Source organism: Asterias amurensis, chromosome 2 (assembly GCF_032118995.1).
Source record: "Asterias amurensis chromosome 2, ASM3211899v1".
In the NCBI taxonomy this organism is placed as follows: domain Eukaryota; kingdom Metazoa; phylum Echinodermata; class Asteroidea; order Forcipulatida; family Asteriidae; genus Asterias; species Asterias amurensis.
Window position 1 is genome coordinate 20,529,084 of NC_092649.1, and position 26,345 is coordinate 20,555,428.

Below are 26,345 nucleotides of genomic sequence, written 5' to 3' on the forward strand. Positions count from 1 at the left end.
GGGAGAGCTGGCTAGAAGGTGAGATGACCAGCCCCCGTTCTGTGGCCTAGTGTACAATACATGTACATTTTCATACACAAGTACATGAAGTAACATGAGTCAAGCCCGGTTCATACTTCATGCGAATACGAATGCGAAGCGAATTTGATGTGAATTTGACGTCACAGCCCTCCTTTCGCAGCGATATTCGCAAGTGAGTCGAGCAGAGTTCAACTGCTGCGAATTATTCGTTGCGAACCTGTGATGTCAACATTCGCTTCGCATTCGCAAGAAGTATGAACCGGGCTTAACAACCCATAATAATGAATACCGGACACTTCGGCACCTTGCAAACTCGGCACCAGCAAACTTGGCACCTCTCAAACTCGGCACCCACAACCTCGGCACCTTGCAAACTCGGCACATGCACAACTACAAACTCAGCACCTGGTTGAAAACGCTCAATCTGCTACAGTCGCAAACTCGGCACCCAGTTGGAAATTGAAATAAATCCTGACATCGTCGTGTGTCGACAGCGTATCGACGATAAATACCTAATAATTAATATGTATTTTTCACTGTCATAGTGAGGTCGCCCTTTTCAAAGATCTGTATTATGAATATTTATTTCGTGTAAACTGACATAGTGAGGGCGCCCTTTTCAAGACGTTTTTGAGTCGAAAATACGTATTTCGATGTCCAAGTATTTTTGGGGAACATTTACATGAAACTTTAATCTAATAAAACATTAAATTCAAAATAAAGAGTACAGGTAAATAAATCAATTCTGTTACAAACTGTCGTAACCCACTTTAGTAGCAGCCTTACTAGGTTGCTGAGACATTGCACGATTCCACTGAACACCGGGTGAGCACACTGAACTGTCGCTGCCGCCGCCGTGGTGGGGCAAACCATGGAGGTAGGATCTCTTCAAAATCAAAAAGTCATTGTCAACCAAACGCTAACATTTTCAAAGCCCAGTACATCAACAAATAGCGATGCACTTTCACCAACATGAAAACAAAAACTAAAACAAAAACTGAAGGTACCGACGTAAAGTTTCTGATGCAAATTTTTCAAAAGTTCGGAAGCGGTTATGGTCATATAAGCTATCCTAACTACTAATTATTTTAACTAAATTCAAACCAGTTTTATGGTGTTATGTCATTACTCGATCTTAACTTATTTTAATACTACACTTCGGGTGGTATTTGCTGTTGGTGCCGAGTTTGGGACCAAAATAGGCCGGTGCCTGGTTTGTTTGGTGCCGACATTCTTGGTTCCGAGTGGGTGCCGAGTTTGCGAGGTGCCGAGTTTGCAAGGTGCCGAAGTGTCAGGTACCCATAATAATATGCCATGCCATGCCCATCCATCCATACATCAGAGGTGCCAAGTCCAGAGGCCAGCTATGCGTGAGATTTTTCAAAGCTCACCACCACCCCCCCCCCCCCCCCCCGAAAAAAATTGCAAGTTTTAGAAGGCCTTTCAAAATCACCGCCAAACTTTTTGAAAAAAATTGCAGAAATTTAATTGTGGACTAAAAAGTGTTCCAAAATGTATCAAAAACCTCTTCAGAATAAATAAAACTCACATGAGGTACACAGGAGATGTTGATAGTTAATGTGGAGGTACGATTGTGTCAGATTTCCCCCTCCCCCCCTCCCCCCCCCCCCCCCCCCCCCCCCCCCCGCCTGTTGTGTCTTCGCTAGTGGAGCGCATTTAACGAATTTGCTAAACGAATCGGGGAAAAAATCGACTAAAAATGATGTCAAAATCCTCCGCTCACTTCTTCTGCCTGTTGTGTCTTCGCTAGTGGAGCACATTTAACGAATTTGCTAAACGAATCGGGAAAAACTTGACGCAATAAGCGTTTTGCGCTCTGCCGAAGCTGAACCTGCTGGGTGAGCAAAAGCGTGCGCAATCTGCAAATTTGTGCTCTGTCTGTACGGCAGCTCAATCTGAAGATTGTGCAAACATTGTAGATTGCATTTTGTGTACACACGAGCGTGATTTGGCAATGCATTGTCGTAAAAAATCGGTCTGGCCCCAATGCGTGAGAAACTGGTTGCTGTGCGTGTGAGCGTGAGACAGAGCCCAAATGCATGAGTCTCACGCCTAATGCGTGAGACTTGGCAGGTCTGATACGGGGGCTGGTCATCTCGCCACCTAGCAAGCTCGCCACCAACAAAGTCACCCCCTGCAAAGTCGCCCCCTAACCGGCTCGCCCCGAGTTGTTTCAAAGTCGCCCCCTGACAATGTCGCCCCCAAACAATGTCGCCCCCTAGCAAAGTCGCCCCCTGACAATGTCGCCCCCAGCCAATGTCGCCCCCTAGCAAAGTCGATCCCCAGAAAATAGTTAAGGGTTAGGGTTAGGGTTAGGGTTAGGGTTAGGGTTAGGGTTGGGGTTAGGGTTAGAGTTAGGGTTAGGGTTAGGGGTAGGGTAGGGTTAGGGTTAGGGTTAGACCTTCCACAAGCACATTACTTCGTACGGAATTTTTTCTGAAAATGTTTTGGGGCCTAACTATATTTTTTTACCATAATTATTGTAGCCTTAATTATTTTCCAAACAACATCTGGGGGCGACTTTGCTAGGGGGCGACATTGGCTGGGGGCAGCATTGTCAGGGGGCGACTTTGCTAGGCACAGCGAAAAATCACCCATGTGTACTGCAATACGGATAGCCGCGGCACGCTGCCAAGCTAGCGCGACGCTCATTGGCTGGCTCTCTGCTTTGCCTTGCTCGTGACGTCATGAGCGAGTGCGGAAGCCAACCCGCACGCACCGTGGCCAGCCTGTACAGCACCACGCACGCGGTCGAGCGAGTAGCCATGACAACTTCGCTGACACCCGCTCTGACCTTTCCTCGCTTATCTATCTGCGGTTTTGCAAGAGTCCATAATTATGCAGGCCTTTTTCCAAGGCCGGAACGATGGTGCAATACGTTGTACACGTTGTATGTATGCATGGAGCAATGTGTGTGTTGGGTGTATTGTGCGACTGTGTGGACACGTTGTATGTATGCATGGGGCAATGTGTGTGTTGGGTGTATTGTGCGACCCTGTCTGCTTGCTTGTTTTACTAGTGGATGTTTTAATGCAATGATAGAAAGACAAGCAGACCCAATTATTTTATATCTCCATGGGCTGTGGGTGTCTTTTACATGATTCTTATGCTGATTATCATTCAAAGCTAGCTCATAATTATTTAAAGTTTCCAAGTATACACGATACGAAATGCTAAGAAGTCTAATGGATTGATAGGCTTTCTAGGTTCACTTTTATTTATCCTGATGGCCACCTTTCCTGTCTATTTTATAAATAAAATAATTCACTCGCATTGATTTGCCAGTGTTCTGTGTCAATTCCCAATTATTGGTTTACAATTGTGTAGGGCTAGGCATCACGTGTTTTTAAAGGTTTACATTCGTTGTTTCTTACACACTGTTATATTTTTTTCAGTAATATTGTATCATGTATTGTTTGTTGAAATCTTGGCCGAATAAATAATAATAATAATATGGATCTATAACTTGAAGTTGAAGTCCATACTCGATTGCTTTTCGTTTTGTTGAGAGATATAATCCAGCAGCGTAAATCATGTTTTATATTCAATTAATATTATTTTATTTGTTTGTATGTTCTATCATGAGCATCAGCATGGACGAATCAAATCACATAAACAGTCGAATGTAGATATCCCGATGCGACAATGTACGAGTTACCCCCCCCCCAACCCCAACACTAATTTTTTTTTAAATAAAATCAATCATTATTTTAACCCAGTGACTTTGGATGGCGTATATTCATGTAATGTTAAATGTCATTCTTCTTAGTCTTGTGCGCGAATTCTTGCGCTTTTTTTTATGTCAGCACTTTGAACGCTGTGGAACATCGCAATTAATAAGAAGGTGGTCTTTTGGGGGGTATAATTATTTCAACTATATTGCTTAGTTCGGGAAGTAGCTGTTAAAGTTTTACCATCGTTTCAAAGTGTGCCGCTTCCATTTTTCATCCGTGTCCCCCACTGTTTTCTACATCCATGATTAGCGCATAGTTCCCTTTTGTAGAATTGCCCTTCCCCCAATTCCTTCGCTGAAAAATCAACTATACATCAATATTTCAGTGAAGTGTGACTCAATTTTCCAGGTTTGGAAGTAAGTTCGAGTTTATTACCAACTTTTCATGGCTTATTGGGTGTTTGCCATCCCAATGTACACCTGATAATTTATTTTCCCCCGTTGCCCTCCCCGGCCCCCACCATATTCGCAGACGGAAAACAGTTTATTTGCACCCTTATCATCTCATTGGCTCCCGAATAAACTTGAAGCATGGGGCAATAAACTAATTTTAAGATTGTTGGAACTCACACCACTTACTTACACGGTGACAAATTCAGGTCTTAGTGTACTTTTAAACTTAAGACATTATAAATTACAAAAATGGCCGAGCAGGAGCAGGAGGTTGACCATGGCCGGTACACAGATTTTGACTATATTCCCCTTAAAGCCGCGAAAGACAGCAAACGAAAAGTTACAAGAAAACGAACTCAACTGGAAATGAAGATTGGAGAAAATTACCCAGCAGAAGGTCACTGCTCAATAACGTGTTCATCACCAGAAGAAAACTGTTATCGCGTCTTGTCTTTTGGCGGAGCGCGAAGGAAAGAGGAGAGAACGTGGCAGGACGGAGCAGCAATAACCGAGTTTATCATTTCAGCTGACGATGAGGATGTGTCTATTAGCTCCATAACAACTTGCAGGACAAAAGGTAAAAAATAACACAATACAGATATGTAGCTGTAGTCCGAAATTAGTATACGAAAACAATTTAGAAAAAGTTTTGTTTAATAATAAAATAATATTCTAGAAGGCAGTATCTCAAAATAGAAAGAAAGAAAAGTTAACCCAAATGCAATGGATAAAAGTTTCATCATCTTACAACGAAGTTTTATAATTTGGCAAAAAGCTTAAGTTTGGAAAAAAAAAGAAGCAAGTTAACAACCGGAATAAACAGAAAACCGTTGTTCATTGCTTTGAATGCGTTTTTACACACTGATGAACCAGTGAGTTTGGGTGATTTCGTCGGGTTATCATCCGACACAACTTTAAAACACGAAAAAACAAAATTACTTTTAATTTGCCGGACGCGAAAGCACACCACAAACCAGATGCAAATGTTTGCTATTATACTTATGTCAAAAGGTTCACCATGAACCACCAGGTGGTTCCAAGTCCAGAAGCCAGCTATGCGTGAGATTTTTCAAAAAGATCACCTACCTCCGTCCGCCCCCCCCCCAAAAAAAAAAAAGAAATTGTCGCCAAACTTGTTTCTTAAAAAAAAAAGTTGCAGAAATTTCATTGTGGACAAAACGTGTTCCAAAATGCATCAGAAACCTCTTCAGAATACTTCAAACTCACATGAGGTACACAGGCGATGTTGCTGGTTAATGTGGAAGTGCGATTGTATCATATTATTCCCCCCCCCCAAAAAAAAAAAACAAAAAAAAAAATGTCCAACATCCTCCGCTCACTACTTCTGCTAGTGGAGCGCATTCAAAGAATTTGCTCAACGAATCGGGACAAACTTGTGCGCAACAAACGTTTTGCGCTCTGCCGTATTTCAACTGAACCTGCCGAGAGAGCAAAAGCGTGCGCAATCTGCCAATTTGCGCTCTATTTGTACAGCAGCTCCAGTTGATGATTCTGATAAACTGCGTGCAATCTGCAGATTGTGCAAACTTTGTAAATTGCGTTTTTGTATACACACGGGCGCGATTTGGCAATGCATTGTCGTTTGAGAAAGAAAAAAAAATGACTCGGAACCCGCAAAAAAAGCATGCGTGCTCGAAAATTTGCGAGCATGAAGCTTGAGCCCACATTTAAAGCCTTACTCTACAATCTGAGGAGTTGTTGTGGTTATATCTCAATTTCTTTCTTATTATAACTCTTCTTTTCGTTTCTTTTTGAGGAGGGGGGAGGGGCAGGTAAAAAACTAACGAAATTTCACCCTCTTTTTAGGGCAAACAAAAAGGGAATTCCGTTTCCAAACGAAGAAATCACATCCCCATGTAGTGTTAGGAACAGACATTTCTTTGTTTGCTACACATTTCATTCAATGATCATATTATGTTTATTTCCTAGGAGGAAGTCTTCCACCGCTCCACGGTGCTGCAATTGTTGATCTCGGCACAAAGCTTATCATGTGGGGCGGTCTCGATCTCAATGAGTACAGGTGTCGAGATGACTTACTCGTCATCACAGAACAACATCAAAGAAGAGGATCAGCCCTGTTTCAGATAACATATGTAGAAACTCTTTGTCCAAAAACACCGTCCAGACAAGGGCACGACACGCCACATCAAAGCGGCCCAGTTCCTTCAGGTAAATAACTTACATATGTACCCCCCCCCCCCTGCATTGAGTGTCCTTTTGAAGACCACATCCCTCCCAATAATCAACATTTCTTTTTAGAAGCGACAAACTCTTTCATATTAATATTTTACAAACCCTCAAAGCCCTTCATCATGCCTTGAGTTCACCCCAAATGTCTGTATTTTTGAAGACTATAAATAGACTGTCCCTACTTCCATGTTTTTTCCCTCTCTATGTTTCTTTCGTCAATACGAGGTGGTTCCTTTTTCTGGTATTATTTTAACTTGATTTTGGAATTATTATTTAGAGACAAAGTACACAAATTGAAGATTGGTGTGGACAATTCATTTAAACTATGTACAAAATTTATTCAAATATATACAAATCAATATACAAATATATACAAATAAAGAAAGTAGCAATCTTCTACCAACAGACTAGCTGGGGAGGGAAAAAATGACATGCTGAGTGAAAACTGATTGATCACAGATCAAAGATCTGTAAAATTCTGCATAGACATTCCACCTCAATGTCATTATTTCCCTCATGTAGATATACAGAGCTACTTTACTGAATACATAGCTGCTTGGAAGTGGGTTAGCTGGTTTAGGTAGAAATGGTTTGTAGTACAAAAATAAACACTTTACTGAATACATATAGCTGTTTGGAAGCGGTGGGATAGTTGGTTGAGGTAGAAATGGTTTGTAGTACAAAAATAAATACAGTTCTATAAAATGTACAAATGTACAAATTTTTATATAAAGCAATATATACAAATAGAACAGGAACAATGGGAAAGCAGTTATTTGTACTTTATCAGTGCAAGCATGCATAGAATTTCATTCAAAATCTTGGGAATGAAGCAGATAAAGGTATTGAAAAAGGAAGATCCATTTGAAAACCACATTCTTTATTTTGTGTAGCACTTTTTGATGTATGTATGTACATGTACAATGAACATGTACTACAAATCGTTCACTGGGCATGTCAAGTTTTTTTTAATGATTTGCATTTTTTGGTTTGTTCTTTTTTACAGGAAGAACAGGGCACACATTGACGAGAATTGCAGAAACTGATAAAGCTCTTCTGTTTGGAGGAATTAGTATGGGACAGCGAAACAAAGGCTTTGGGTCCAGATTTTGCAACAGCTGCAAGGATGGCAGGTTTTACATTCTGAACACAGAAACTTTCGAGTGGCAGCACGTTAAGGTGCCTCTGATTACATCAAGGGCATATCACTCCACAACATGCATCAGCAAAGATTCAGAGTATGTCATAGCTTTGATTGGTGGAGTTGTTTTTGATGGAAACCTACCCAGCCACCGGGAAGCACTGAGTGAAGTTGCTATTCTCACCATGGACAAACAGTTTAATAATTGTACCTTACAAGAATTGTCCCTAGCCCCCACTGCACCAAATACTCGGGAAGTTTTTCTGTCATCCCATGCCACAGTTGTGCACAACAGTAGCATAATTGTAGTTGGTGGAATACAAACTACTACAAAGGAAGTACAAAACAAAGCACCAAAAGCTCTAGCCACAGCCTACCGTATAGACTTGCCTGGTAAACAGTATGAAATTCTCCCTAAAACTACTTCTGCACCTATTTTGTTTTCAACTTATGGCCATTCTCTCCACAATCTAAAATCAGACAACACAATCTTAGTACTTGGTGGCAGCTCCAGACAAATTTCTTTGCTCACTGACAGAAGCTTCGAGCCAGAACCCTGTGATTTCATCCCTTGTACAATTATTTCTTCTTTACATCTTAATGACACAACCTGGATTCAATGCGACAAATGCAAAAAATGGTACCACACACATTGTATAAACCTAGATAAAGTACCAGATGGGCAGTATTTTTGCTTTAGTTGCAAGAAATAATTGACAATTTGATGTCACAATAACATAGTGCTTATACAAATCACACATATCGGTTGGTCATTCCTTATACAGACCCAACACAGAAATAATTGTTTGTTTAACTATCTCATAAATTGACTTTATATTGTAAAGCCATCCATGTCAGCAAATGAACCGATTTTTTCATATGATAAAAAAATACAGCAATGCTATGTGTACGTTTTTGTATATAATAATTAACAAGGCCATCTACCCTATTCATTATATATAATAATTATGCATACATATCTGTGTTCTCAGTTCAAATATGAGGTATTTTGAACCCATAAAATTTCACGCATTGCCCATAAACATTCTAACAGGTCATGATCATTTCCATTGAAATCAGGTCTAAAGAAATTATTCATGGGCATGTGATATCAAAGAACAAACCAGTTTGAAATAAGTTCTTGCTGTTATGATTATATATTACTTTGAGTCAAAAGATTAACTATACATGTAAGTTTTGAATAACAACAATTTTTGAACTTAACTTGTTTGCTACTAGCCATGTGTCATGATTGAAAATAATTTATTCTCAAGTATTGTTTTCCAGTATAGGTAAGGAAAAAGTATTGCTGTAATTTCATTAGTTTAAATAAAATGGACAGTCATTTCTTGAGTAATCATAAAAGACATCTGTTCTCACTTGATGTATCTCAACATATGCACGAAATAACAAACCTGTGAAAATTTGAACTCAATTGGTTGCCAAGTTAAGTTGCGAGATAATAATGGATATTTTAGTGAGAAACACCTTTCGCAAAGTAAAAGGAAAACCTTGCGATTCCGAACATTTATCTTTGACAACTCCTTGCGTTATGCCCAAGCTCATTGCAGTTGGAGCATTGATACTTTCTGGTCTTAACATGGCTAATTCGACGTAGTTTTGGGCTTGTGTATAACCAGTGGTACCAGATGATGTCTTTAAGTGATTGGGACTCGTCTGTTTTCCGAGAGAAATGTCCTCGGAGCTCCCTAAATAATTTATTAGCAGCCTCGTTGCCTTCGCCACTGATGGTGCCAACAGCTCCTGGCCCTTCCGGATCTTGGATTATCTCCTGTACATGCTCGATGATCTTATGAAGATAGTTAGGCCAGCCAACATAGGTAAAGTTGACCAGCAAAAGGCGGCCCATCTTAACAGCTTTGTCCTTGTAGAGGCATACATCTTCCGGGTTCGGATGGGTTGAGCGATAAACTTTTCGAAGAAAGACAAAAATGTTCAAAATTTCCTTTAACTTCTGCTTCCTATCCTCATCAGGAATCAAAGAAAGGAAATTGTCAACCTTGGTCTGATTGAACAAGTCACGAGCAAAGTTGCCTGGCATCATAAGTTTGGGTACCAAACCAATCGTCGCCGTTAAGTTGTCGTTGAACCGCTTCTCGGCATCGTCAAACATGGGTTTGAGATCTCTGGTGATGTCCCAGCTTTGGCAGCGGGCAATTTCGCATATAATAACTTTCTTGAAGAAATTGCCCAAGTTGATGTCAGCATGGGTTGCATCAAGGAGCTTCTGTTTGGGGTCAGATCTAAGTACTGGATAAGACTTTACACCCCTGGCAACTTCCGACAGTTCAGCAGCAGAAACATTATCGGGGTTGACCTGGAGGTATTGGGCAGTGGCTTTGGTTTCCTCATAGCTGCGTGAAATGCAGAAGCTGCCCAACTCGCTCTTCGCCATCTCCTTCGTTGCTTGGCACAGAGTGCAAACATACCTCGACCCACTCCCCTGCAAACCGCCGTCTGCTCGATCCAACTTCTCATCTATCATGCTGTTGAAGAACTTCAGTGAATGTCTCCTCCATACAGAATCAACATTCACTGAAAGCTCTCTTCCTCGGAGCACCTCCCGATCATGCTCCATACCTTTGAGCAGAACAACAGCCGACGATCTATTGTTCTCATCCCCTATTGCCTCAATGAGGGGCCGAGTTATGAAGGTGGAATCAGGTGCATCGGGCTCATACACCGTAACTCTCTCCCCATCCTTCTCCACCTCGCACTTGATTATTGCAAAGGCTGCCCGGAAGGCCTTGTCTGGCAAGAGACGATCCCTTGCCGCCTTAATGATGGAAACATCTCCCATCCCATCTGCACCGTCCTTCACAGTTGTGATGACAAGGTGATCTCCTTCGGGGTCCAGTCCTACCTTGCTCATGCCCTCAGCAATTTCTGGATCCAACTCCTCCAGCATCTTAGCAAGAGCATGAGAGTACGGCCAAGACATAGCTTTCATGTTCGGGAAAGGGGTTTCTAAACCAGGGAAGTCATCCTCATTAAGGTTAACTGGGTCAAAGGAAAGCTCACCAAACTCAACATGCTGCGCTTGTCCAACCTTAACCGGGGTATGGTGGATGACGTCCTCTCCTCCCTGCAACCTAAACCTGACACTGCCTGGCATAAAGGTTTTCTCAAGTTCAGTGAGGACGTGCGGGGGTTTGAGGATGTTAACTCCTTTGGACTTCAGCCTTTGATACTGGGCCTGGTAGTGTGCCTTTGATGTCTTTGTAGTGACCCTCATCGCAAGACAGTCTTCTGCAGACAGGTGTATGGTTTCCTGCTTCCAGGATGTTAAAACCTTATGGAAAAAAGAATAACAAAAATATACAATATAAGTTTGTTGTTATGATACAGTAGTCTAATAAATGACACATTAGATAACAGACTCAAATTCTTTAATGTACATGTAAGGCACTCTTTTGTTTGGTAAGGCATACTTATGTTTAGCTTATCTCATAAATGAAATGAATCATTCCGAATTGAACATTAAAAAGAGCGAGAGCAAGATAATGTGAAGATCAATCTATTTGTGCTTCACATTTCAAATAAAATAAAGAACACATTTTTTGTTTACATCAGGACCAATGATTTGCTTCGATCGCAGAAACATGTATAATTTGCAGAACTTTCCCTTTCGAAACTAAAAAGAGGATTTAAGTTTGTTGTAAAAAACATATGTGTACAGTGTGAAAAAGAAATTTCAAATTTTTTTTTTTTTCGTGTTAAGCCAAAAATGAAATGAAAACAAAAACTATTACATGTCATTTTAAAAGAAGGTTGGTAGGTGGATAGCTTGTTTTTTTATGTAAATAGTTTTAGTGTGTTCTGGTTTCTCACTTCAATTTTGTTAAATTCTTGTTGAATTGGTGATACTTAACATAATTTGTTCTCAGTAAAATTATTTTTTATTAATATCCTCCCCCCAGAAAAAAAATTATTATTTGTTTTCATTACTTTTATTGGATATAAAAACAACCTTTTCTCTATTTATTGTGTCTGAAACTAAAATCCATGGTTTTTTGTTAACGGAATTTGCACTTTTCGGCAACCAAAAGTGATTGACCCTAATACAATGAAAAATAAGCAACATATTAAGAAAGGGGGAAAAAAATACCTCGTTATATCTTGAGTCACCAGATCCGTGAAGGTTTTCAGTGAGCAGGAAGTAAAGAAGATCCAGCTGGTTCTCTTTCTGCCTACTACAGAAGTCACTAATGAAGGTCGATGCCTCTTGCGTCCGCTTACGTGCATAATCGCGCCTCACATCCTTCAAACTGGCTTTCACACTCCATACTCGTTTCTTTCCTTGAGTTGCGGGTGCAGGGTCTGGAGCTGTTTCTTTGAAAATTGCCCTTGTAGCAGTAGAAAGGCTTGGTTGAGGAGGAGGCATTGATGAGCTGCCTGCTTGCAGCTCTGGGGGTGCACTGGTTGATGAGGACAGGCCTGCCTGCAGCTCTGGGGGTGCACTGGTTGATGAGGACGGGCCTGCCTGCAGCTCTGGGGGTGCACTGGTTGATGAGGACGGGCCTGCCTGCAGCTCTGGTGGTGCTGCACTGGTTGGCAGGGACGGGCCAGCTGCTGCAAACTTGGGCTGAAGTAGTGACTTATGTGTTGCATGAATTCTACACACCGAACAAGAAGAAGTATGGGATTGGAACTTCCTGATCTGTGGAAGATATCCTCCATACGGCTTGCCATGCTGCATGGAAGTATGTGTTCGCTTCACCTGTAGTCTGTATAAAAAAAACCATAAAATTATGAAAGAAATTATTAACACTGATTTAAAACTGAAGGAAAAAACGAAAAAACTAGACATCATATGTTTGTGAAAACTATGGTGAAATATATTTGAGTATAGATTATAGCATTTTTAACTTTCCATAAAACACAAAAACAATTGTGTGTTGACGTCACCATGAAGTCATTTCAAAATTCACAAAAAATTGCCAATATCTAACAACCTACCAAGCTTCATTATGATCACACGTACTTTGGAGGTATTGACTATAAAAAGTGCACATGTGATTTCATGTCGTGTGACCCTAGATGACGTCATTGATCTGAAACTTTACACATATGATTGCTGCCTGACGATCAAGTAAAATAGTAATAATAAAAATAATAAAGTCTTGGTGAAAACAAAGGTGGTTTCGGCCAACATGTAGAAACCCCCAATTAAGCTTGCAAAATTTTAAGCGACTCAGCTAAGTTTGTATAGAAATCTTAACTCAAAAATAATTACCTGCATTTATTGCACAAAAATGATGGATGAATGTCCACCTGGTCTTCATCTACATCCAGATTGTACACTGCAAGAAGCTCCGTCTTGTGCTTTGCTAACTTGGACCTGTTCTTCGCAGATGGGGTGATCTGACCACAGATCCTACATATCAATGCAAGGGCATTGATGTGTTCCTCCATCGTCAACCTGCAACATTAATTCAAGGCAATGATGTTGTTACAGTTTATGTGCATAAAAGTAGCTGGCCGTTAAAGTTAAACCCTAATCTTACAGCAGAGCTTTAGTGCAGAGCTAGAGAACAGTTTCTGAAATAATGAAAATAAACCATTTTGATTCAAAGTCTAGAGCAAAGCCTAGTTTTGTTATTGAAACCAAAGATGAACCCGACATCGTGTTATCACAACTACATGAGTGTACATTTGATTAAAAAATTACTCCCGTTTGATAACAAAATAACAATCACAAAGAATGAAATTTCTCCACCACAATTCTCCCCCACAAATTTGACAAATAAGTGTGTTCCCAAGTTTGATTAAAACAATATTTTAATGGACATTGTTATATTATAGCAAGTGAGTAAGAAATTTCTCCCCACAATTAGGGGGGAAAAAATCCACAAATTTGATAAATAAGTGTGTCCCCATAATTCAATAAAAATATATATATTCTTATTTGTTATATATATAAAATATAAATTACTCCCGTTTGATAAAAAAATAACAATCACAAGAGACTGAAATTTCTCCCCCATCATAAAACAAAAAATAAACTAGACATGATTGCATTTGTGCACAAATGCAGAGCTGTTTCGTTAATAACAATTTAAATTTTGTCAACTGAATTTGAAATTTATTCTTTTTTTAAAGAAGTTATGACTAATCCAGGCTATTAAAAAAAACAAATTGGATTATACCATGTTCTGATAGCAATTTATTCGTTAAAGGTGCAAAAATTGAAAAAATCATAAAATATCATGTGATGACGTCACTATGACGTCATTTCACAATTCACGAGAGCTTGCCAATATCTAACAACCTACCAAGTTTCAACATAATCGCATAATTACTTAGAGAGTTATATTAGTTCAAAAAGTGCACCTTTAAGGCCGCGTCACGTGACCCCCAATGACGTCATTGATCTGAAATTTCACACATATGATGGCTGCCTGACAGTTAACGTGTGTGTAAAATTTGAAGTGATTACAAAAAACTTCACCACACACATCTTCAAAAAGTCCATTTTGATGAGTTTTCAACCTGCCGCTAGAGGGCGCCGTTGTATTTTGTGACGTCATTGGTATTTTTTTTGAACTGCCCACCCTTGCCACGCACTAACATCGTTAAAAGCAACTTCATATCTTTTTCCAATTTTGAATTAGAGGGCCACTTCCGGTTTCGACCGGAAGTAGAGGTCATGTGAGGTCACGCACACGAAACAAAATGAAGACCTTATTTATCCCTCCCCAATCCCGCAAACAGAAACCTACGGTCTCTTGTGGCTGATTTGTTATAAATTTTCAAACACTTAAAATACAACACCTTTAAGATGACGTCACGTGACTTCTGATTATGTCATAATGACATCCTTGTTTCGCAATGATCATTGCACCAATACCTTTCATCCCTGAAAATTTCATTGCAATTGCTCTTTGGGAACATTGCAAATCAGCACTTATATGAAATTTTTCTGAAGACGACAAATAAAAAAAAAAATAATAATAATAATAATAATAATAATAAAAAAAACTTTAACAAAAACAAGAGCTGTTTCGCTGCGCTTCGCTACGAAACAGCTAAAAAATGCACAAATTTACAACAATCACAAGTGAATTATATATTATATATGTATATACACAAATTTTATCAACGTCCCAAAGTTTGATTAATAAAACCTAAACTAACCAATCACACAGTAGTACAGGACCAGGAGAGTTAAGAAAATTCTCCCATCATCATTTGTAAAAAAAAAAACCAAGAGAGAGATTAGAGAACAATATTGAGAAATGTACCCAACATTTGCTTTAAAAAAAATTACAGGAGATCAACCAGAAACTTCTCCTAACCCGACGTTTGATAAAGAAAACATTGCATATTAAACTCTTTACGCCCCCCCCCCCCCCAAACTGTGTATTATAAACAAACTCTTCATTCCCCCGAAGGTCAACAACCCGCCCGCGGTCAACTCGTGCACGGAATCGCATCACGTATGCGCATCACGCATGCACCTTGCGCACCTCACGTACGCACTTCAAAAAACCCAGTCCCGTCCCATGAATAAAATTGACGATAGCTTGTACTTTGACCCCATGCATGGAAACACGTTGCAAACGAATCTTGAATGTATCATGAACACTTTGAGACACTGACGAACTTTCTCACTAAAAATGCAATGAAAATATGACTTACCAAACTCCAAAATTCAGGTACGTATCTGCAAGTTGTTGATGTTCAGGTTGACGTCAACAATATTCAGTAAAAAATAGAAAAAAACTGCCAATTCGTACGATTTTGGGATCGTTCTTAAGAGCGTAGGCTACTCTGTCGAAACGATGCATCGGAAGAGGTCGAGACGCTAACCACGGCGCATGCGCAGCAATTTCATTCATAAAAACTGCCATAAAAGGAGCGTATCCGTGACGTCATAATCAAGCGCTTGGTGAGGCCCTCTCGTGGCCGCACCGTTACCAAGCCGTGTGGGGGATATTTCGCTGTGCTAGGGGGGCGACATCGTTTGGGGGCGACATTGCCAGGGGGCGACTTTGTTTCAACCTGGGGCGAGCTGGGTAGGGGGCGACTTTGCAGGGGGCGACTTTGTTGGTGGCGAGCTTGTCAGGTGGCGAGATGACCAACATTCGTCTGATACATAGCCCCACTTGTGTGGCCAAGGATAGCTGAATCCTTATATTATAAAACTTATAAGGATTCAGCTATCCTTGGCCACACAACACAAGTGGGGCTAATCCATACATAAAATTAAAATAAAACCCTATCATTTATCAATCAGTATCACATATTCATTATGTTTTTCTTTTAATTATTTATATATAGCAACTGTAGACGAAACCTTTATTGGAAAAGTTTCGGTATGACGCCACCACTTTTTCATTCGATATAAAATAATATAGTATCTAATTTACCTCAATGAGATATCCCTTTTTGTAAAAATGAGTGAAAAGGTGGTGGCGCCATGCGGAAAGTTATCCCCTTTATTTATTAAACAACAACAATTCATACCTCCCGTGTCGACACACTGCACTTGAACTAAAGAACTTGCACTTGCAGTTGCACTTTGCAGAAGAAATGTCAAACTTTGCAGCCGCAGAACTTTCTTGTTGTGTCCCGTCACGTGCTGCAAAATGGGTTTTCACAAACGGGCTCTTGAGGGCGCACTACATGAAAACAATCAGCAGGTGTTGATCAAATCGAAACCACACAGCGGCCAGCGAGACTCTCTAATTGAGCCGAGTTATTAGAACAATAAATTGTTATTTTAGAGCTGAGATTGTTATTTATTCTGCTAAATTCATAATGGCTGATGATTGCTACGATGATGAAGTTTTACTAGAGGTAAATAATCTTGCGGATTAATCGTAGATTACCCCCTCACTTGTGTTGTGGGTTTTTTAGAGAAATCTCGATCAATCATCAAGTCGAGCTGTCAAATGAAATCAAGTCCTATTTTCGGTCGTCGTGTGAGAGTCGAGTGTATTCATGTTCTTTGGTCTATTCAGTATGTCCAATTAGTCTTTTGTTCCAACCCTACTCACCCCAAATCAAGGGATGGAGATCTGGATCAAGGAATAAGATCAGGTTGGTCTTTGCCCGTCCACCTTCTACTTCTACTTCGCTACTCCGCAAAGTCCCATGATGATGGGATATCACGCCAAGATTTGACCGATGAAGCAACTAGGGTAGATTAAGAGTGGATTTGAACAGGGAGAGCGGGGCAGTGACAACAGGCACTGGAAGATTGTTCCATGCAGGGGTAATTCTTGGAAAAAAAGAGTTTTTGTAGATGTTGGTGCGGGGAGAAAAGAGATTACCTCTGCTCTGGTACCTGGTTCGAATCCCACCAGGGGGCACGTACGTATGTGATGATTACGTGGATTGGGCTTTAATATTTCAGTCCCGACTATAACCGAAGCTTCCTGACTTTGTCTTTGCTCGCCCAGTAAATTAGATAGTAGTTGCGATCGCACCTGCATGCCTCCGGCTGCTGAACAGGTTTTGATGTAGTTGCGATAACGTATGAAGTTTATTACTGTATGAAGTACATATCTCCTTCATTGTATTTGTTATTTTATTTTTCAGAATTCTCCACTGAGTCAATATCTCAGAGAAGCTTGTCCTGACCAGGAGTTTGACACTGTCCCCTCTGCACGCAAGTCTGTACAGCCTGTAGTGGAGAAGAAAATCTATACCGTCAGTGGGTTTGTTCATGCCGCTCAGGTAAAATATGAAATGCTTTGCTCAAATTAAAGTCACTGGACATGTTTTGTAATTTTTCAAAGTCTAAGATCAGTTCTCACTTGGCATATCCCAACATGCATTAAGTAACAAACCTGTGAAATGTTGGGCTTAATTGGTCATCGAAGTTGCAAAAGAATAATAGACAATATAGAAATGTTATGACTATCTCTAATGAGTTGGGGTGATTCTGAAAAGAACCGTTGGCGTTGGTTTCAACTTGACGTTTCGATCAGTATGCTCTGATCGTCTTCTGGAGAAAACGCATCACCGAGCTCCATTTCCCGCTCTCCCGCCTTCGTGCATCACCAAGCCAATCCACCTCCACAGCAGCATCAGAATCCAGCTTTTCTCCAGAAGACGATCAGAAACTAACTGTTCTTTTCAGAATCACCCCAACTCATTAAAGATAGTCCTTACATGGTGTTACCGCAAACCTTTCTATATCGTATTTCCACCATGCAAAGTTTCAAATCCTACTTAATAATAGACAACAAAACACCCTTGTTGCATAACTGTGTGCTCTTTCAGTTGCCTGAAAAAGGCTTCAGGTCTGAAGATAACATTCTACCTTTTTTTATCATCTTGCATGTCTTGGGTCTCTTTCTCTCTCGCTTAGGAACTACTGTTGAAGTTCTTCCAATGGCTTTATCCTTCAGTGATTGAACACGTAGTAAGTATCATTAGTATTTCTTTCTCATGTTTTCCCCATTGGTCTTAGTCTGAAGTATCAGTAAGGGTATGGGGAGGGCTGTTTCATTTCTAACTCCTGACGATGCCTAGTGCAGGCTAGTCGTTCTTTTATTTTAATCCACAAAGAGAAAGTTGTACCCAATTTTCTACTTCGTCAGGTGGTACATGTACTCAATAAGCAGGACTGTTCTTTTCAGAACTATTAGTCTCCTGAATTCTGAAATCTGCTCTGTGACAGTAAAATAAATCACAGGACAAGTTCTCAAAGATAAGTCTACACAGCAAAGCTAGAAAGTTTGATTGTGCAATAGAAAACACGATATGATGTTTTGCATTGCATAATTGTTGGTCACTAATTCGTCATGCTTGTTGAGGTGAAGGTGTGGACCTTTAAAATTTCTAGACCTGTTGGTCTATAAAAATGATCTTCAAGTACAGACACCAGTAGGATTAGAAACTGCTTATTTTTGCAAGCTTACTTATATAAATACACTTAGTTGGTATTGCAACTGTCAGTCATTCTGAACACAATTTGTGTCACCGTATTTAAATATTAAATTATTTCACTTCAAGGTCAGGCTATAGGCCTGATGAAGAATGCTTTTGTTTTGTTTTCTTTTGTATCTCAGACAAGTCATTAATATATCGGATACTGATGTTTTGTCTTTTCAGAACGCCACGTTTGTTCCAGAGTATTCGGCACTGGCTTTAGAGAGTAGATGTTTATTTGACTCAGATAAGCAGATTGTGAGCGCTTATTATCCTAAGATTGGTTTAAGCAAATCTCATGGCGTATCACTAGCTTCGTACAACAGGATATGGTTCTTTGGTTTCTGGTAAGTTGGGCATCACTGACCTTTTTAACGGGCCAGCCTACTCGCAAATTCTCGTATTAATAATAGTTATAATCGTTTTTTTATGTTGAGCTTTACACTCTCAAAGCGCTTCCAACACTGGGCCCTAGTTCATTCCTTAAACCATCTCAGCTCCCTGGGGAGTATACAGCCTGTGAATAAATGCGCTACTCAACTAAATCAATCACAAGAACCATCTCTGCCCTCACAGGTACCCATTTACTCCTGGGTGGAGAGAAGTAACTATCATGACTATAGTTAAGTTTCTTGCTGAGGGACACAAGTGTCACGATCGGGACTCGAACCCACACTCTGCTGAACAAAAACACCAGAGCTTGTAATACCAGCCCAAAGTGGTTAACATTTTTCTGTTTTTTGTTCACACAGCTGTCTGTTTTTTCTGTGTATCGACCTGGGTGCCTGTGTCCATCTTTTACCAGCAAGTTTAGCGTCTAGTCTTCCACACCTACCTGTAGTACTCAGTTTTAATCCCGTCTTGCAAGTGGCTTGTTATTTGTACACGCCTTTCTTAATCCATCTCATATGGACCGTCTTCACCCTGAAGAGGCGCCACAAGAAAGGCATAGGATGTATGAAGCAATGTCTGCGGCTGTTAGATCAACAGGGGGCGCTATTGAGAAAGTGTATTCGCTACATACAAGAGGTGGAGGTGATCTCAAGAGGATTTACAATGTAAGTAAAACAGACGGAGAGAGCCCAGCGTATATATTAAAGGCAGTGGACACTATTGGTAATTGTCCAAGACTAAACTCTACAGTTGGTGTATCTCAAAATATGCATAAAATAACTAACCTGTGAAAATTTGAGCTCAATCGGTTATCAAAGTTGCGAGATAATAATATAAATAAAAAAACACCCTTATCATGCGAAGTTGTGTGCATTTAGATGGTTGATTTTGAGACCTCAAGTTCTAAATCTGAGGTCTCGAAATCAAGTTCGTGGAAAATTACTTCTTTCTCGAAAACTATGGCACTTCAGAGGGAGCCGTTTCTCACAATGTTTTCTACCATCAACCTCTCCCCATAACTCGTCACCGAGAAAGGTTTTATGCTAATAATTATTTTGAGTAATTACCAATAGTGTCCACTGCCTTTAAGCCTTGTTAACACTAACCCAGGGAATTACCGCCGGCCCTTTCACACTTGGAATCGCTTTACCCCTGATCTTACCTGGCATATGGTCATACCCCGGTGAATAGCTACCCCTGCTCTGGAGTAGGGATAAGTCATTAAGTGGCAAAAACCTAGGGTATTCTTAAAACGCGCAATCATAACGTTTTGGACCTAGGTGGGGACGGTGTGAATGTTTGCCAGGGTAACCGTGGGGCAAAAAACCTCTCTGGACCTCCCGATGGCCTATTCCACAGGGATAAGAGATACAATGTAAAAACAGCTGTCGTCAAGTAAAAACTACAATAGGCTAGTATACACACCACTTTTCAATTTTCCCTCTCATGCCAATGGGCCAGTACACACATTTTCCTCATCTGTGTTAACTGGTTGTACATAAATTTGTCTCCAGGGTTACTCCTTATACACCAATCGTTCGTCTTGAAAACTCAACATCTTCAACGACACGTCGACAATGTGCCGTTCTACGCCAGTCATGTTTCACTGCAGCAAAGTGTCAGTTCAGTGTACTACGTGATGCAACGTTGGCAGGAATGAGGGAACTTCCGTTACTAGCAGAGATTGACCACGTCAGCAATTATTTGGCTACAGTGGACTTACAGACCATAGCTCCTTGGTTTAAGGTAAAGAATATTACTTTTACTCGTACCCAGAACCCATTTTTCAAGTTTTGTACAACTTACATTGGTTACTAGTTAAACACAGAATAATTTTCAAACACCTAGTTTCGACATTCAAATATACCTCCTAAATACCTCACAGAATTAATCCACGACTTTTGCCTACTAACAATTTTTGTTCTTGCTTGCAAAATCTTCTCATTCCTTTTCCAGCCACCACCAAAGCATATGGATAAAGGGCCTTTCACATTGCATCTCCTGAATTCGGGAATGCACTCCCAACAACGTGAAAGAAAGCTCCCTTCTAGAACAGTTTAAGTCTTTTTTTATAAAGCCATTGGACCCTTTCGGTACAGAAAACAAAAATAAAAGATCACAGATTTACAAATAACTTACAGGGTTTACGGAAGGTAGTGGTGAAAGACTTCTTTTGAAATATTGTTCCATGAAATGCTTTACTTTTTGAGAAAACAGTAAAACAATATCAATTCTCGATAGCGAGAATTACGGATTTATTTTAAACACATGTCATGACACGGCGAAAAGCGCTGATACAAGGGTGGGTCTTCCCGTTCATTTCTCCCGACTCTGATGAACGATTGAGCCTAAATTTTCACAGGTTTGTTATTTTATATATAAGTTGTGATACACGAAATGTGGGCCTTTGACAATACTGTTTACCGAAAGGGTCCAATGGCTTTAAGACAAATCTCTTTGTGAAATAACTTTTACTTTTCATTGTGTGCATTTGAACCTCAAAGAAATAAAGACTTATGAAGGATTCATAGTTTGAGAAATGATGATACTGGTGTAAATGTTTTCATAATTTTAGCACTCTGAGGATGATGATGAAGAATTCCAGGACACTATTGCTGAGTTTACTAGTCATTTCTCACTCTCTGCACTTAAGGTAATAACTTACATGATATATTTGAATCAAAATGAGTCGTTTGTATTAATCAGGCATAATAATCTTGCTGCTTAAGTCTGACTTTTGAATTTGTTGCCCTTGGGAAAAATCAGAAAAACTGTGATTAATTAGCCTAAAAAGACTATACAACCCTGTACTAAATGAACATGGACCAAATATCACGCCTGATTATTCCGTCCGTGTGAAGACTTTTTTCTTTCTTTCCTTAGGCTCTGGACTTAGACTTTGTACATAAAAATTCTGTGCAAAACTTCCCTGTCGAGATCTATTTATATTTTCTACATTTTAATGTACGTATTTACAGGCAATGAACAGCCTCTTCTGTGAGCAGAGGTCAGAGTTCATACGAAGACTAGTATTGAGTATAAGTCCTGCTGCATTATTACCAGATCAAACTATAGGTGAGTTAATCTTTCAACATCAGTTACAATACATTAATAAAGATTATTTAACTCAGAATATGGTAATTCTGTGAGCTATGCTGCAACCAGATGTCTAATAATTGCATAGAAAACTTCTGCGTTAGACCCTTATATACCCTGGGTACTGCACCCAGTTCTATACAATGTTCCTGCCCAACCATGGAAGCATGTACTCTTTACATAACAGGTGTAAAGTAGAATTCTAATTCACCTAGGCACTCAATCAAATAAATCAACATGTTTAAAGACACTGGACACTATTGGTAATTGTCTAAGACCAGTCATCTAACTTGGTGTATCTCAACATATGCATAAAGTAACAAACCTGTAAACATTTGAGCTCAATCAATCTTTGAGGTTGCAAAAGATAAAAATGAAAGAAAAACACCCTTGTCACACAAAGTTGTGTGCTTTCAGATGCTTGATTTTGAGACCTCAAATTCTAAATCTGTGGAAAATTACTTCTTTTTCGAAAACAAAGTTTCTTCAGAGGGAGCCGTTTCTCACAGTGTTTTATACTATCAACAGCTCCCCATTACTTGTTACCAATTTAGATTTTATGCTAATAGTTATTTTTAATAATTACCAATAGTGTCCACTGCCTTAAGAGGTGTTAAATTTGAACCAGGATGTCCAGGATAAAGAATATTATTTTGTGTTACCCTTGCAACAATATGTGTGTAAAGCAATGAATGAGAGTACTTTCCTGAGTCCTGTGAGAAAAAAAATACAATTATTTTTACTCTGGTGAGATTAGAATCCATGACCTTTATCACTCTAAAGCAGATTACTAAAATTCATTTTCATTTCAACTTGATTTCTAGATAAGAGTGTTCTAGAATCTTGGACAAGTATCGTATGTGGCGTCAATGACTCATGTGAAGCGAGTCTCGGCAAGCTACAGCGAAGTTATGACTGTCATCGGCAGAGACCAAGTCACAACAGAGAACAATTGCCCTCAGATATACAGATGCAGGCTAAGGATGGTGTATCGTCGCAGCATAGAGTGATCAATGCTGTTCGTAGTTTAAGACTTCATCTGGAGGCAACTCTGAACAGGTGAGTTTTTGTGAAGAGCATATTTTAAAAATGTTTCATACAGATGGCTTGGATATCATCCATCAGAAGCCTAGCTGGTAGCTCAGAATGCCCTACCTCCCCAACTTTACGAAACAATCATGGCTAAGTGTCTTGCTTGAGGACACTAAGTGTCACAACCAGGACTTGAACCAACACTCTGCTGATCAAACATCAGAACTCCTAGGCCACAACAAGCCACATTATTATCTGCCTATGAGATGCATTTGCCTTTAACCCCCCTTATTGTTTTAATAAACTGTAAGCGTCGTCTTGACTATAAAGATATTTTTGTTTCTTTTGTCTACAGAGTGATTTCAGTTGAAGATGCTTTGGAAGAAGCTGATGGCTCAGTGACGAAGGAGAGCAAGGTTGGATGTCTTACATCTGAGATGCTAGATGCTGTCAAAAGGGAGCTGACTGCATCTCAAGATTGCCTTCAAGAAGCATCCTCATCACTGGAGAAGATGAATGACAAACATCAAGGTAAGAGGAAATTTTACTCAGTTTATCAAGACATCTTTGTCTTGTTCCTTATCACACTTCTCTATTATATCCTTGCGATACTCGCTGCCAAAACTTAGTTGTCTCCCAACTCCGACTGCCAATCAAGCTCAAATTTCCACAGGTTTGTTATTTTATGCATATGTTGAGATACACCAAGTGAGAAGACGGGTCTTTGACAATTACCAATAGTGTCTAGTGTTTTTAACACACTTTTCTTGTTTGTATGAATAGGGTATTTTTTCACACTGAGTGGCCGAGTTGGCATAGTGGTATCTTTCCTGGCCTTCCACCTCTAGAACCCCGACTCGAATCACGCAGGGAGCACTATGTGGATTGGGTTTTCAGTCCCTACCCGACTGCATGGTTTTCCCCGGAATAATTCTGTGGGGTTTTCCTCCCACATCTAAAACTGAAACTTCCTTCCTTGTCTTCTCTCCATTGGGTTCTTGGTTAGGATGGTGCCCAAGTTACTGTATTGAATGTCCTTGGCTTCACAACCAAAATAAATAAAATTAAAGGAAATAAATTAAAGAACCGTTTGTTAAAATTAACAAAGCATTTAGAGTGCATCAGTTTTGGAACATTGGTTGTTATTTGATGTGTTTTCTACTATAGGTATGGCACACAGTCAAGATAGGAAAGATGATGCAGATAAGCAACAAGATGGGATTCAAGACAACAGAATTCCAATTCCGTTGCTACCGATGAGCACTGAAATAGAGTTTGATGACCAGGTAAAGCTTTTCTTTTGTTGAATGGTAACTCTATTAAATAACTAAAAGTTGATTCATAGATTGGTTTAGTCAACGTAATGCTGATTTAAAGGAACAATTATAAAGAAGGATACATTAAGAGTCACATGTGAAAGTTTCAGTTGAATATTAAGTGTCTACTTACTGAGAAAACAGCAAAAAACTTTCGCAGTATTTGAACAAGCATGTCAAGTCTGTCTACGTTTAGCAAGGTGACAGCGGGTACCAACCACATGTCTGGCCACAGCTTTCGCCAAGGGACACCAACCCTTACTTATCGTGGAACGATTAGAGTATGAATAATTATATATAAATTGCTTATATCATTATTGATTTATGTTTTAAGTAGTTTAAAATATATTGTAATCCTCATACAATGATCCCATTTGCAGGTTTTTGAGGCCTACACAGAGAACGAGCCATGGGAACGCTTCGATGAAGATGACTGGGGAGAAGGGATCTCAGAACAAGAAAAAGTGGGTATTTTTATCAGCAAGAATTTGTTACCATTTTAATAATAATAATAGGTTCTTATATAGCACCTTATCACACCCTTGGGGCATATCAAAGCCCTCATTATTATTTGTTTTCAACAGGATAAGCAGAGTAAGGTTTTCAATTATGAGACCCATTTATGTAGCATTTTCTAACGGTTTACAAGGTGCTACAGTGCAGTCAGCAGCCACTTCCAGAAACACCAGGGCAAATTCCTTCTCTTTTCGATAAGTGCACTGGGTTCTTTTACATGCATTACACAACACATAGGACCATAGCTTTACGTCCCATCCAAAGGCTGGAGTAATAATGGTCAAGTGTCTTGCTCAAGTACACAAGTGTCTTGATCGGGACTCAAACCCACACTCTGCTAATCAAAAACACCACAGCTTGAGTTCAATGCTTTTATCCACCCTCATCAGCGACATGCCAAGAATTCAGTTTTAGTTTGTCATGTATAGATGAATCTTAGAATACAGTTTGAATTAGTTACTTGAATTTCAAACAAAGTAAAGCATCCAAAACACAATACAATAGTTACTAAGTAACTTTTTCTTTCTCCTTTTTCTCAGTTGAAGCGTCGAAGAGAGGCCGAAGAAACCAAGAGACTGCTTCAGGAACTACGCTCTGTCCTGTCAGTCAGAAAAGCTGAGCGGGAACATATGAAATTAAACCGAGCCAGGACTGATGCTGAAACTAACAACCCAACTCCAGCCAATGAGGTCTTACAAAGTAAACTAGATCCCAATGTGGGTATCGATAATACCGGATTAGAATGTAGAACGTCGGAGGATTCCCTCGATGGAAGAGGTCTTCCAAAGGAGGGCGGTGAGCGTCAAGAATCAAGTGCAACAACTGCCGCTGTTCATGCTGTTGATGGAGACATGTCCACGCCTTCAACCAGATCCGATGATCATTGTGAATTAGGCGATAAAGATGCCATGAACGAATCCGAGAGCGAGTCTAAATTTATCCATGACTCCAAACAGACTGAACCAGAATCTGTTAATGAAACGACGAATCATCAATCATCAAACAATGCCGATCAAGAAACGGCTACCTGCGGATTTAGAGACTCTAGTAAGTTGGCAACAGCAGAAGATGAGGAACAGCCGACACAGTTGAGGTTGCCAATTAATTTCCTGCAATCTTTAGCAGCTGAAGCGGCCAAGAAGTCTGGACTTCAGGCTGAGGAGATGTTTATAGGTAGCGATGAGGAAAGTGATGAGTAGCATGGATGCAACCTGGGACATCGGTCATGCTTCGCCATCCTCATCGGACTTATGCATGGGGAGGGGGGGGGGCGGGGGGGCGGGGGGGTTGGAAATTTGCTAGCCCAGCATGTAAGGCAAGGGTTGGGGGAGATCTTCAATAACTCCCCCTTGATTGCATGATTGAAAAGAAGTGCCATTTAATTATAACACTCCTTAAGGGAAGGTACACGTTTGGTAATTACTCAAAACACATATTAACTTAAAAACTGACTTGGTAACGAGCATTGGAGAGCCGAGTATAAAACATTGTGGGAAACGGCTCCCTCTGAAGTAACATAGTTTTTGAGAAAGAGTTAATTTCTCAATAAAAAATTAAAAGACTTCTA

General features: G+C 40.0%; 4 protein-coding genes across 4 annotated transcripts in view; 2 read left to right on the top strand and 2 right to left on the bottom strand.

Annotated features, from left to right (window-relative positions):
• Positions 1–16,125, bottom strand: part of LOC139953071 (arylsulfatase I-like) — a 34,059-nt gene extending 17,934 nt beyond the window's left edge. Inside the window, exon 1 of the mRNA XM_071952475.1 lies at positions 16,011–16,125. The gene's annotated coding sequence lies outside the window, so the exon portion shown is untranslated. The remainder of the gene's footprint in view (positions 1–16,010) is intronic.
• On the top strand, positions 4,418–8,405 carry LOC139952489 (uncharacterized). Its single transcript, XM_071951634.1, has 3 exons — positions 4,418–4,745; positions 6,119–6,358; positions 7,386–8,405. Exons 1-3 carry the CDS (start codon positions 4,418–4,420, stop codon positions 8,231–8,233), a joined length of 1,416 nt encoding a protein of 471 aa, XP_071807735.1. The 3' UTR covers positions 8,234–8,405.
• On the bottom strand, positions 9,016–14,977 carry LOC139952499 (V(D)J recombination-activating protein 1-like). Its single transcript, XM_071951647.1, has 5 exons — positions 14,919–14,977; positions 12,778–12,963; positions 12,115–12,268; positions 11,650–11,982; positions 9,016–10,833 (listed from the first exon to the last, which is right to left on the bottom strand). The coding sequence occupies exons 1-5, from the start codon at positions 14,975–14,977 to the stop codon at positions 9,049–9,051; spliced, it is 2,517 nt and encodes an 838-aa protein (XP_071807748.1). The 3' UTR covers positions 9,016–9,048.
• An 80-nt stretch (positions 16,126–16,205) lies between the features above and the next one.
• On the top strand, positions 16,206–26,037 carry LOC139953080 (vezatin-like). The gene is made up of 13 exons (XM_071952487.1): positions 16,206–16,343; positions 17,088–17,225; positions 17,863–17,916; positions 18,609–18,772; positions 19,178–19,483; positions 20,333–20,564; positions 21,394–21,471; positions 21,797–21,893; positions 22,739–22,973; positions 23,302–23,477; positions 24,114–24,232; positions 24,643–24,726; positions 25,318–26,037. Exons 1-13 carry the CDS (start codon positions 16,305–16,307, stop codon positions 25,975–25,977), a joined length of 2,382 nt encoding a protein of 793 aa, XP_071808588.1. The 5' UTR covers positions 16,206–16,304; the 3' UTR covers positions 25,978–26,037.
• Positions 26,038–26,345: the final 308 nt, after the last annotated feature.

Coding starts and splice junctions, on each gene's coding strand:
- LOC139952489 (XM_071951634.1), top strand. CDS start 4,418: ATGGCCGAGCAGGAGCAGGAGGTTGACCATGGCCGGTACACAGATTTT. Junction 4,746..6,118: donor AACAACTTGCAGGACAAAAG/GTAAAAAATAAC, acceptor TTTATTTCCTAG/GAGGAAGTCTTCCACCGCTC. Junction 6,359..7,385: donor AAGCGGCCCAGTTCCTTCAG/GTAAATAACTTA, acceptor TCTTTTTTACAG/GAAGAACAGGGCACACATTG.
- LOC139952499 (XM_071951647.1), bottom strand. CDS start 14,977: ATGCGATTCCGTGCACGAGTTGACCGCGGGCGGGTTGTTGACCTTCGG. Junction 12,964..14,918: donor GACCTTCGGGGGAATGAAGA/GTTTGTTTATAA, acceptor TTAATGTTGCAG/GTTGACGATGGAGGAACACA. Junction 10,834..11,649: donor GTGACTCAAGATATAACGAG/GTATTTTTTTCC, acceptor TTTTTCCATAAG/GTTTTAACATCCTGGAAGCA.
- LOC139953080 (XM_071952487.1), top strand. CDS start 16,305: ATGGCTGATGATTGCTACGATGATGAAGTTTTACTAGAG. Junction 17,917..18,608: donor CTTCAGTGATTGAACACGTA/GTAAGTATCATT, acceptor TTGTCTTTTCAG/AACGCCACGTTTGTTCCAGA. Junction 22,974..23,301: donor CTGGAGGCAACTCTGAACAG/GTGAGTTTTTGT, acceptor TTTTGTCTACAG/AGTGATTTCAGTTGAAGATG.